The sequence below is a fragment of the Phoenix dactylifera genome, chromosome 3, assembly GCF_051530095.1.
Source record: "Phoenix dactylifera cultivar Ajwa chromosome 3, Ajwa_hap1_PhDact_Kaust_v1.1, whole genome shotgun sequence".
In the NCBI taxonomy this organism is placed as follows: Eukaryota; Viridiplantae; Streptophyta; class Magnoliopsida; order Arecales; family Arecaceae; genus Phoenix; species Phoenix dactylifera.
Window position 1 is genome coordinate 13863590 of NC_143192.1, and position 12313 is coordinate 13875902.

Consider the following 12313-nt stretch of genomic DNA (forward strand, 5'->3'; position numbering starts at 1 on the left):
CAGCCCAAATGTCATAGAGCAATGGATGGTCACAGCCATTACCCCTTGGACCCTCTGGATCCAACTGATAACGGTAGCTGAATCACCCTCCAGGATGATGGACCTGGCCTGTAACACGCACTGGGCATGGCGAAGGTCCGCCCAGGCAGCTATCAGCTCAGCTCTGCACACGGAACCGAAGTGTCAAATAACTTATTACCCCCAGCCGCCACAATCCTGGCAAACGGGTACTGAATAACAAAACCCGCGCCTCCCCTCGTGCCACCATCCAGGACTGACCCATCAAAGTTGACCTTGAGGAAACTCGAGGGTGGGGGCTCCCAGGTGAAAAACACCGTACGGGATATTGCCGAAGCAGAATGGGAACCCCAGATATCCCGAGCTATCAATGTCCCTCCAATGGGGATAGTGTGACACAGCTCAACCGCCTAAATGCGGGCACTCTTGACCACAAGTCTCGGCGACATACGTCGTTCGCCGAATGTACGAGCATTCCTGGCCAACCAGATATGGTAGGCAGTGCAACTCGCTCGAACCGCCTCCTGATGAAGCACCGGGGAATTCGAGCCTTGACGCATGGCCTGTAAGAACTGGTCCCCATGGCTCCACACCACCTGCGGGACCCCTGCCAAACGCCAAGTAGCTTTAGCCCATGTGCACTGAAACAAGGCATGGTCCGCCGTCTCGACCATACTGCAAACCCCACACTCCAATGGAATCCTCAATCCTCGACCTCCAAGTATCGCTCTTGCAGGAAGGTGGTCCTAGGCCACCTTCCAGAGGAACAACGCGACCCTCAGGTGGAGTCCCAATCGCCAGATCCAGGCACAATCCAGACTAGACTCATACTCCCATCTAAGAATGCGGGAAAGATCGCCCACCCTGACCCTGGTTCTGGTAGAGGAACTCCACACTCGTACATCCAGTCCACCACTCCGTGGTAAAAAGAGGGAACGGACCCGCTCCGCCAGATGCTCCTCGAAGAATTGGGCCAATCGAGTCTCATCCCAACCGGCCCCCCCGGGGGTCATAAGATCACAGACATGTAGACCCTCCCCAGCCTCGACACTAACCGTAGTGGGCCAAAGATGCAGAGGGAGGCCGTCGACCCATGGGTCCCCGGCCACATCAATGCTCCGCCCGTCGCCTATCAGCCATCGGGTGTGATCCGACACCGTAGGCAAGTACCTCGCTATCTCACGCCACAGAAAGGAGCATCTCCACCCTACTCGAGTCCAGCCCTTCGGGCCTGCCCCCCATAACGGACAGTCATGATCCAGCTCTAAAACCCCTGCGGCTCCAGGATGAAGCGGGTAGCATGCCGGGCGAGGAGCAGCTCCCGTCTCTCCAGGAGAGACAACACCCCTAAGCCACCCTCACCGAAAGGGAGGCAAATACTCTCCCATGCCATCAGGTGCACACCTTGGTCCTTTCCATGCGAGCCCTATAAGAAGTTCCGAAGAAGTCGCTCGATCTTCACTAGAACTCCCATTTTGTCCTTCAGTACATAAGGTTGAAGAAGGTTTTCCATTGTAGCGGGAAAAAAAAAATGGTTTTGTAACGCTTAGACCATGAAACGCTCTTCCAAACCACCAAATGCTACCAGTACCCTCGACCAAGTCACCCCATCTCAACCGCTGCTTCGTCTTCCTCCTACAGCGATGCAAGTCTATGAGCGAGCTGAAGCGAATCCACGCCCAAATCACCACCCACGGGCTCTCCGCTGACAACTTTCTCATCTCCAAACTCCTCTTCTCCGCCGTCTTTGACTACGGCGACATCGATTACTCTTGCCGGGTATTCCGAACCCTTCCCGCCCCAACCACCTTCATCTATAACACTCTCATCCGAGGCTTCTCCAAATCCAAGAACCCGAACTCCTCCATTTCTCTCTATACCGAGATGCTTCGTGCCGGGGTCTCACCGGATCACCTCACCTTCCCCTTCCTCGCGAAGTCCTGCGCCCGCCTCTCCTCCCTCCGTTTAGGGCTGTCCGTCCATGCCCACATTGCGAAGAGTGGGCTGGAATTCGATCTCTTCGTCCAGAATTCTTTGATTCACTTGTATGCATCTTGCGACGATATATTGTCTGCCCGGAGGGTGTTCGATGGAATTTCCCAACCAAATGTCGTGTCATGGAATGCCCTGGTTGATGGCTATGCAAAGTGTGGAAATATAGCTGCTGCGAGGGAGGCGTTTGATCGTATGCCGGAGAGGGATGTGGTGTCTTGGAGCGCTCTGATTGATGGGTATGTGAAAGGTGGGGAGTACAGAGAGGCGCTCGCCCTATTCGAGATGATGCAAGCTCAGGCAGGTGGGCCAAAAGCCAATGAGGTCACCATGGTGAGCGTGTTGTGTGCCTGTGCGCATTTAGGGGCCCTTGATAAAGGGAGGGAGATGCACCGTCATTTAGAGGAAAATGGCTTACGCTTAAGTCCAGAGCTGTTGACTTCCTTGATTGACATGTATGCCAAATGTGGATCCATACATGAGGGTCTTGAAGTGTTTCATGCCGTCCCAACACAAAAAACAGATGTGTTGATGTGGAATGCGATGATTGGGGGGCTCGCAATGCATGGGTTGGGCAAAGAGTCAGTAGAGATGTTCAGAGAAATGCAGAGGGTGGGCATGGTACCAGATGAGATCACGTACTTGGGGTTGTTGAGCTCTTGTGCTCATGGAGGCTTGGTAGAGGATGCCTGGGCTTTCTTTAGATCCCTCAAAGCCCAAGGCATGACACCGCATGTTGAACATTATGCTTGCATGGTTGATGTTCTTTGTCGAGCGGGCTGTATGGAGGAGGCATATGAGTTCGTCAGCACAATGCCCATCGAGCCGAGTGCTTCTGTTTTAGGTGCTCTGCTTAGTGGGTGTCAGACCCATGGTTGGGTGAAGCTGGGAGAGATTGTGGGAAAGAGGCTCATCAAATTGGAGCCGGAACATGATGGACGGTACATTGGCTTGTCAAATGTTTATGCCATTGCAAGGCGGTGGGAAGAGGCCAAGACAATGCGCGAAGCAATGGAAAAGAGAGGGGTGAAGAAGCTTCCTGGGTATAGTGAGATTGAGGTGGACGGAGGTCTACACATATTCATTGCTCATGATAAGGCTCATCCCCAATCAACAGAGGTTTATTCTATGTTGATTGTGGTAGCTATGCAAATGAAAATGGAGTATAATGGCATCATCCAAGAACCTTTATCATTGTAATCCAAAGGCAAATGGTCAAGCATGCATGTACATCTCAAAAATGGAGTACACAGTAACACCTTGGGGACCTATACCATCAAACGGATTAAAATTTCAACAGAGTGTTGGTTGATTTCTTTGCTCGGCAAGTGATCATATTCCCATCACACTATGGGATTCTTATTTCTAACAGAGCGATCTAACTATTGGAAAATATTGTACTGAGATAAAAACAAAGATCTTGACGACATGACATCAAGGAAGCAAGGCCAATCTTTGGCTGAAAGTGGTACAATTGAATGCTATAAGAAAGGAAGCCCATACTCGCAATTTTGGAGCATTTTCATGCAGTGGCTGCAGACTGTACCTTCCTTTTCCTTTTTAATATGAAACAAACCTGAAGTGAAACCAACCTGTGGCTATCACAGTCCCTCTTATGCAAGCGCTCCCTTCAAGGGCTACAAGCGTCCAGGATCCAAAAAGCAGCACTTCCCTCCAAATGGTCATTGTGGCATAGCTTAAGTGGTAAGCCCAATTTCTGGAATAGCTTTGTTTCTGAAAATTAACTATTGTCTTTATCAGGTATACATGCACCAGATGAACTGGACTAATTTCATCTCAGGAGCAAAGATGAAACCAGATTCCTATAGTGCACTAGAATGAAGTCAAATATTACCTCCAGCGTGTATCTACTATTTAACTCCTTTTAAGATTGCTCTATTTCAGTTTGGCTCAAAACATTTTCTGAGATTGAACATGTTTTCATTGATTTCAGACAATAAAGCAAAGCCTGGGATAGAGAACAGGTGAATGAATCGGTGGAATATTGTGGAGAAAGATACGTTGTGCAGGAACTTTGCATTCTTTAACTGCTGGGTGTTGTGGTATCGGAAAAAGAAATGTGAAGGTTTTAAAACATGTATATCAGAACCCAAGGTTTCTTGTATCTGTATCAAAGTTATGGTTTTGAAGGGGATTTAGAGCAAGTTGATGCAAGCAAGAGGCCTCCTGCTGGAGAGATAATTGAAGGCTCAGTGTCCATGCTTGCATAGGTCAAGGAGAGATAATCTACACCAAGTTAACAGCTAACACAAAGGTCAAGTGAGACTTCTTATATCACAGCATATCTTGGAGCAATATCTACCTTGAGATGTATTACTACAATCCTCAGTTTTGGTCGTATTTACTCTTTGCATAGGTGCATAATTGTCATTTGACAGATTTATTGGTTGCTATCAAAAAAGCACATCCAATGCACATTTAAGAAAAAATGATAAGCAAAAAGAAATATAAAGAATTTTGAATCACATGGAATCTAGTTTAAAATAAACAAATAAATAAATAATAAGAAATAAAATAATATAATACAAAAGATTAAGAACATATCAACTTAAAAAGTACAACAATAACATAGAGTAGAAAATATTGAAGTAAGAATATGGTAAAATCAAATATGAATTTCAGCAATCAACACACACTAAAATACAAATAGAAAATTACTAAAAAGTAAACAGTTGAATAAAAATACAAACATGAAAAATGTTAGATACAAATTATAAAATGAGATTGGATGAAATGAGAAAGACAAAATGAAAAAGAAAAATGGATTAAATAAAAATTATAAAAAAGAAGAAACTCATATAAGCAAAAGAAATACAAGACAAAATAAGACCACAGTGGGATGTCAAAATACAAGCCAATATACTCTATGGGAGGTTAAATTACTTACCAATTAAAACAAAGATTGAAAAAGACCAGCACGGAGATAGATACGATCCATCCTTAAGCTCCTGTCAAAAATTTAAATAGGAAAGACGAGGACAAACTAAAATTTAGAGATCATGCCTATCCAAGAGTGGGGCTATTTTGCCTAGTTCCTTGGAGAGAGTTGTCTTTTGCCCCCAAGTATTTTTTACCTACCCACTTGTGTCAGATTCAGGTTCAGGTACCCAAATATGTGCGGTTCGATCCATCCTCCTTGGAGCCTAAATTTGTGTGGGAGCAAAGTCTCCAAATCTGATCCCCTTATCGGAGCCCCATATTACTTTGGAGTTGTCGGCACCGTATATCCAAAGTACGATTCAAGCCTTCTCGAAACAGTCATCTCACCTTGTAGTGAAACTCATGTATCTGTCTTTGCCAACTATATGGTTTTGCTATCGGCTCACATCACCGTGATCACTCTTTCAAAGGCTTCATAATGAACTTTGTTGTTGGTTTTCTTATCTGATGTAGACTTTTACCTTTTCTTTTTCATATGTTCCCCTTCCTTTTTTCTTGTTTCCACTACTGGTGATTGGAGACTAGGACTTGCATTTCATTGAAGGCTTTTAGTTCTAGATTATCATGATTATGCAGCAAATATAGGTCATATTTCTTGCTGATGAGAAATTATAGATTCTTTGCCAATATAGCAATACTCATGAAGTAGAGAGTATTCTTAAATTTAGTGGAAGGTATTTTAAATCAAAAAAATTGACTGAGAAATAATAGTTGAATATTTCAAAATCAGAACTCTCCTTTTTTAATTTAGTGTAGAAAGGAAGAAAACGTATCTCCTTAAAAAATTATATCCATTCTCAAGCAAATGGGCATGAATCTAGGTCCTCTTAATGTTGCAACTTGGTCTAGATCAATCTAGGCCTTCCTCATAGCTTGGGTAAGTTGAGCCTATATATTTATGTTGGGTTTAGTTTAGGATGGTAGATGTCAATCTGGGTTAAAGTCATGCTGTGTTCAACTTAAGGCTTGAGCAACCCAATTCAAATACTTCTGATGCGTTTCATATAAGATATCTGCTTCCAACAGATCAAATCTTATTCAATGTACTTTTTCTCTTGTGATCGATCTATGTTAAGACTCGAATTAAGACTCTCAATTTGATTTTGTATTTGAAGCTGAGTTTGTCATGCGAGGTTCAATTGGAGACTCACCTTGTTTGAATGAGAATGACCTCATCATCCTTGGAGTGCAGGAAGTGGGCAATAATCTAGTGGAGAACATTGTCGAGTGGGGAGGAGGGGAGACAGTTGAAGGTGGAAAGGTGTGGGAGCTATGGCCGATGAGGTGGAGAAAAAACAAGGTTCGCCGTACCGGTATCGGACCTCGTACTGGTGCCACACTAGCATAATGTCGGTACGTTATGGTACACGATACGCCACCGGTACCAGTACCGAACCGGTACGGGATGGTACATCTGGTACCGTTTGGTTTGGTACGGTGCAACATATCATAGGAAAAAGAAATATGGTGAGAAGGAAGGTGCTCTTTATTTGTTTAATGTTCCTCTCCATTAGAAGAAATGGAGGCAGCTTGGGTGTCAGTTTAGTTGCCACGTAGGTGTGTTACTTTTTTGTGTGATCTTTCATGTTTGAAGTTTTATACAGATATCTGGAGAATGTTGTAATGCTGAAATTGGTGGAGGGAATCTAGAGTTCTCCATCATATCCACAAGTAGTAGGGACTGAGCCTCATGTCAATCCATTAAGAGTCTAATAAAATATGCATCCTGCACATCTCTAATAAAAGTATTTCTTTGTACTAAAGCTATTTCCTTCTAATAATTAAATCCTCATCCTCTTTACTAGAGCTTGTTCCTTTGCATTTCCCTCCATATTCCTTTTTCACCCAACAAACAATTTACTTATTATTTTACTGAAATGAATGATTGGTTGTGAAAAATAAAGCTGCTTAAGAAGAAGATAAGAGTAATAAAAATGTTGGCTCACCTGAAGCAAGAATAAGTAATTAAATGATCATATGTGGGTCTATTTTATTATCATGTCGAGCAGATAATCTTAAGATGATTATGTTTGTCTCGATTTAAGTTGGGTACACGGGGATGATCTGACTCTACATTCCATCGATGATATTTTCTAAGTTGCATGGTTCAGCATTTTTTTTTTTTTTAACATTTGCATTTGAGTGCTGTTTTGTCCAAAGTCATCTCATCATTATCAATGATTCCTTTATTTTGTTTTATATTTTGATGAATGGTTTTCAACTTTAAGATTTTTGCTATATATATTATTATGATTTTTGATGGAGTAATGCTTTGGGGTACGACTTTACGAGCATGATACTAGAAAAAGGTGCTTCATAATTAGATACCATATGACAAAAGGGGATTGGTGCAGTTTGAGTTGTCAGGATGGTCCCTTGGTGCAAGGAACAAATCCCTGGTGTAAGCACACGCCTTGAAACTTTTAAGTGCATAATCTATAGTAGCTTGTTCTCCAGCGAGAGAATCTCTATGCAGGAATATGAGGAAATATTTAGGTAGGTAACATGAACCTTAAGGGTGCCCAGGTGGATAATTATAAAGATTTGTAGATATTGATCATTGCGGTGCATTTTGTTGCAGCCAAGGTTGTTGAATATAAAAATACTTTTTTTTTTTTGCTGACGATAATTTACTGATGTATAGAGAAAGTATTGATAAATACATTATTAGAAATGAATGATTAAAAATTCATTTATCTTCTCTTATTGCCCTAATCCTGTTTTGAATTGCTTTATCAACTTACTATTCACTTGTGAGTTGGCACATAAGGTTATCTGCCATGCCGCTAAGTTTGCGTTTACATTGTTAGGAAAGTGTTCAAAGGATGGAACGCCCTTTTCTTAAAACTTTCTGTCAAAATTCCATAGCCCTAAATGAGGCGATTTGAGTAATCCTATCCGTATTGTTGAGGCCTAAGACATCCATTAGGTAGTTGCTAGGAAATGAAACTACGGGGCAGAAATTTAGCACCGAAAAGCCCTCCTCCGAGTTCTCTTGATCAAGAGAAGTAACAAAAGGTTACTCTTGATCAAGAGAGTGAAGTAACAAAAGGTTACTCTTGATCATGAGAGCAGCTTGGTGGGGAGAAAATTTGACCAGATCCTGATGGTAGGTTATGTTTTCAAGTTACATGCACATTGCATATGTTTGTCAATATACAGCTGATTTACTTGTTTTTTGTGGTTCAGGAACAGTAGACACCATATTTTGAAAGGTTACGTATTGTCATCAGAACAGCCATCCTGTGTTGCTTCAACCTTGGCAATTTTCTTCCAAAACCAATGCTTCCTAGTTTATCCATTCTTTTAATGCTAATCATCCGAGCAATCCACCACTAATGCAAACTCAGACCACTATTCTCCCACGATGCTTTGCCTTGCCGATCTGATTCCTAACAGGAAAATCTTGCTTGATGAGCAGGTCCGAGCCCTTGCTAATCTCCTTGTTGCTGCCAAGTTTTGCCCCTCTGCTGTACCAATGATCACCATTGTGATGAGCATTTGGATGCCCCCCACCATAAACATAGTCGACTCATCAAGACAAAGGTAAAGCTACTATTGTTAGTCCCATTGCAAATGCTGATATGAGTAATGACTTCTCACCCAAGTTGATGTTTTGGATCAAGCTTGGAGTGCAGAAGTCTATGATGTTAAATTATATGACTTGTTGGAACAATGGGCTGTGGGATGCTGTCACCATTTCAAGTTAAGGCCATGTACTTTGAATAATCCTCATGAAGGATTAGATTGTGACTCTGCGGGTTTCACAAATGATGACCATTGTATCATTCAGTTCTGCAAGGATGTTAGGGTTCCCTTGGATCATCCGGAGTGTCTCCACATCCTCACAAAAAGTCTGTCTTGATGGATGGAGCTATTTGAATGCCGAGCATGAGGAAGAAAGCTGGAGCTGCAGCCATCCCTAGGGAGCTCTACCACACTCAAAACTCTTTCTTGTTCTTGGAATGCCATGTATAGTTGATGAGTTGGTGGGGCCATCTCTAATAGGTACAATGGAATTGCCTGTAACAATTCTGGCAGAACAAATATGAGGTATGAGGCATGGACTAGCCAACAAGAACTTTACAAATAAAGCATAATCAAAAGAAGTTGTGCTTCTCAAACTAGCATGCGAGATAGATTTTCAGAACATGACAAGCTAATTCCATTTTCTTCTTCTACATTCTAATATTGTTTTTGGCTCATCGAACTGATGTCATGCCATATTAAAGCGATGATAAACTAACACGATGCCATGCATGGAACCCTAACGAATCATGTTTAGTGCCTAAAACCTGTTTGCTTTTAAGGGCGCGCCATTAAAGCTCATGGCGTTTTACTCATAACATATGCATGGTTCTTCAACTTGATCCATTTATTGTTAGGAGTGTTCAGATCTACAGCGAAGTGGAAAATGAGTCTCGATTTTGGAAACTACATGTAGTTGAAGGAAGAGTTTAAGATTCACAGGCACATCAAGATAACTTTTCGTTTTACCATCAAATATACAAAATAACAAGCAAAATTCTCAAAACCACCTATAGATTGCAGGCGGGCACGAATTGGAAACTCATTTTCCACTTGATATCAGACCTAAACAATGTCCATTGTTGTGTCAGTTTAGCTTTTTCTAAAACAATTGATGTCATGCAAATGGCTTGTCTATCCAATACTTGCATAACTGGCCATGCTGAAAAACATTTGTATGAAGTAGCGGGCTGGTTATGTAGCAGCCTTATATGTTTGTTTTGTTTCAGATGTAGCTTGTGTTGGAGACCTCCCGGGACTCCATGCATTTATTCCAAGAAAAGTCTAATTTAATGTACAATAGAGGGGAATAAAAAAACCATAGCGAACCATAGTATAGAATGTATGGCAACAATTCATATAGTCATGAGGATTTAAAATTAAGATTAAAAAAAAAGAAGTAGAATTTGCCAAATATTTGAGAATAATTTACAGCTACAAATTAAATTACCATCACCAATAACAGCAGTTTAATTCCTTTTTAATAGTGAATAAACAAATACGGACTTTAATTAGCATGCATATATCAAAGAAATATACATAATAATTGTCTTAAAAGTATCCATATGCACATAAGCGGCACAATACATTTGGAGGCCTAAGGCAAACTCACTAATAATAATAATAAATATATTTGGCAATTATTTGGGGGTCTCAATGCATTTATAGCTAAGAGTCTTTAGACCGGGGTCTTAGGCGGCTGCCTCAGTCGCCTAAGGATTGGGCTGGCTTGTATGGAGGTAAATATAATCGTGTAAGAAAAAGTTGACTGTAGTAATTTTTACTAGATATTCACCTCGATCTGCGCATAGGATGGAAAAAAAAAAAAGAGAGAGAAGCCATGGAGGAGAGAGAGAAACCATGATTTGGGAGGCCGGCTTCGTCAATATCAAGATCCCAAGCGTCAACCTGCAAAACTACTCCCAGGTAAGCTTGATTGGCCAGTAGGGTTGCAGTTCAAGTGCTGGAGCTGCCTGATTTCCGTAGCTGCTTTTAGTTGGGTCTTGTTGAGCAGCATGGTCACTACTTGTTGAATCTGCAAAAGAGCTAAAGATATATTGGACAGAGGAAGAGGAAGAGGAGCTGGTGATAGAGGAAGAATTGGTTTCTTAGTGGATGATGCTTGCCCGGTGATGGAAACTACTGATCATTTATTCTCAATGTGCAATTTCTCTCGGCAAATCTAACTATCAATTCTCCAAAAGCTGAATATAACGGGAATGCTTAGGTTGATGTCTTTCCTCCAGTTGGATTGGAGGCTGAGAGTGCCAAGAGATTGGCGAAAGACCGAGCACTCTGGAAGGAAAAGAATGATAGAATTTATCTTGGAAAGACAGGGCAGTTAAAAGATGTGCTTAAGAAAGTTTTTAGAGCTTTTTAGGGAATGGGGGCTACAGTGTCCTCCATCCTCTTACGGAGTCTATTTTTATGTTTGTAAACTCTTTGCTCCTCTTATGGGGGCTCATGCCTTAGCACTGATTTTTTAAACAAATTTGGGTGGGGCTTTTCCCATCCCATATCAGCCAAAAAAAAAGAAAAAAGAATGTTGAAGAAGTGTGGAGGTTGTAGAATCTAACATGTGTAGATGTGATAAACAAATTGAAATATTTATTTCCAGTATTTTTTTTATCTTTTAATTTGTTAACATTTTGCATTCAAATGAAGTCATGCCATAGCTGTGTATCTCTAAAATATAACATGAAAAGAAAATTTTTACGTACCTTTTTTTCCAATACCTCCCAAGCCAAAGAACTTCGATACGAAGGTTGTTTTAATGTCTTGATATGTAAGGGCGGACCTACCAAGAAAAATTCAAATTCATAGTCATCAATACTAGTATCGAATCTTCAAATTCATTGGAGTGGGAATATGAGAGAAAAGGAGAGGAGAGGTGAGCTAGAATATAAGATGAATAACAAATGATTCAGACTTTGGAATCAAGAATGACCCGAGCCTAATCAATTAATTCAAGAGATTGAAAAAACAGAAATTTCCATTTGATAAATTGATTGATTGTTTGTAGTTTGATCCACTTCTAGACCTATTTAGAATCAACAATCTGATCCACTTGCAAGATTCGGATTTGGGCTTGGGGTGCTGCGGACCAAGGGTAAAAGTGATGCAAGAGTGAAACATTAGGTCAGAAGGAATGAAAGAGAGAGATGGAGAGAGAGAGGGGGGTTCATGGAGACACATATCTGTAGGAGACACATACCTGTAGGCCATGACATTGCTCGATAGTGGTTCAACATGATAAGAAAGTCCTAGGATTTGTTTCGAGATTCTTATTTGTAGCATGCTATTTATAATAGGAGATGGTAGGGTAGGAATTATTCATTTCTTTACTTATTTATTATTTTATTAGTTTTGGATTTTTGTTGAGAAATTTGGAATTGTTTTAGTAGAAAAATGGTTTAGACTTTGGACTTGTGAACTTAGATGACTATATGAGAACCAAATTTTTGGAGCCTGAGGAAAATTAGCAAATTGCATCATTTTATGCAATACCCTTTTAGAAATAAATTTATTTCACTATTATTCAATTCCTAATTAGTCATCCTTTTTGTGTTGCCCCTAGTTTGCTCCCTACCGGTTTATACGCCATTAGTTTTCTTTACTTTTATCTAATCCCTGATCAAAAAACTATTTATGTTACCAATAGTTTGCATTGCCACCGGTTTGTGTCGCCACAAGTTTGTGTTGCCACCAATTTGTGTCGCCACTAGTTTGTGGTGCCACTAGTTTATACCCTCACTACTTTGTGCGGCCACTAGTTTGTGTTGCCACCAATTTGTGTCGCCACAAGTTTGCATTA

The 12313-nt window shown here is 41.3% G+C and overlaps 1 protein-coding gene and 1 long non-coding RNA gene across 7 annotated transcripts; one reads left to right on the forward strand and one right to left on the reverse strand.

Moving 5' to 3' along the window:
• Positions 1 to 1487: 1487 nt before the first annotated feature.
• On the forward strand, positions 1488 to 9150 carry LOC120103980 (Pentatricopeptide repeat (PPR) superfamily protein). 6 transcript variants are annotated; one of them, XM_088717813.2, is made up of 4 exons: positions 1534 to 3874; positions 3965 to 4285; positions 8393 to 8517; positions 8598 to 9150. In XM_088717813.2, the coding sequence occupies exon 1, from the start codon at positions 1597 to 1599 to the stop codon at positions 3208 to 3210; it is 1614 nt and encodes a 537-aa protein (XP_088573939.2). In that variant the 5' UTR covers positions 1534 to 1596; the 3' UTR covers positions 3211 to 3874; positions 3965 to 4285; positions 8393 to 8517; positions 8598 to 9150. The 6 variants fall into 6 exon arrangements, with proteins under 6 accessions (XP_088573935.2, XP_088573936.2, XP_088573938.2 ...); XM_088717809.2 differs by lacking the exons at positions 8393 to 8517; positions 8598 to 9150 and having other exon boundaries at positions 1488 to 3714; positions 3772 to 3874; positions 3965 to 4326; XM_088717810.2 differs by lacking the exons at positions 8393 to 8517; positions 8598 to 9150 and having other exon boundaries at positions 1488 to 3691; positions 3772 to 3874; positions 3965 to 4326.
• LOC120106621 (uncharacterized) lies at positions 7687 to 11762 on the reverse strand. Its single transcript, XR_015976147.2, has 4 exons — positions 11714 to 11762; positions 11220 to 11296; positions 10359 to 10534; positions 7687 to 9005 (listed from the first exon to the last, which is right to left on the reverse strand). It is a non-coding gene; the product is annotated as an uncharacterized LOC120106621 (long non-coding RNA).
• Between the last annotated feature and the right edge of the window lie 551 nt (positions 11763 to 12313).

Excerpts from the sequence above, each read along its gene's own strand:
- LOC120103980 (XM_088717808.2), top strand. The coding sequence starts at position 1,597 with ATGCTACCAGTACCCTCGACCAAGTCACCCCATCTCAACCGCTGCTTC.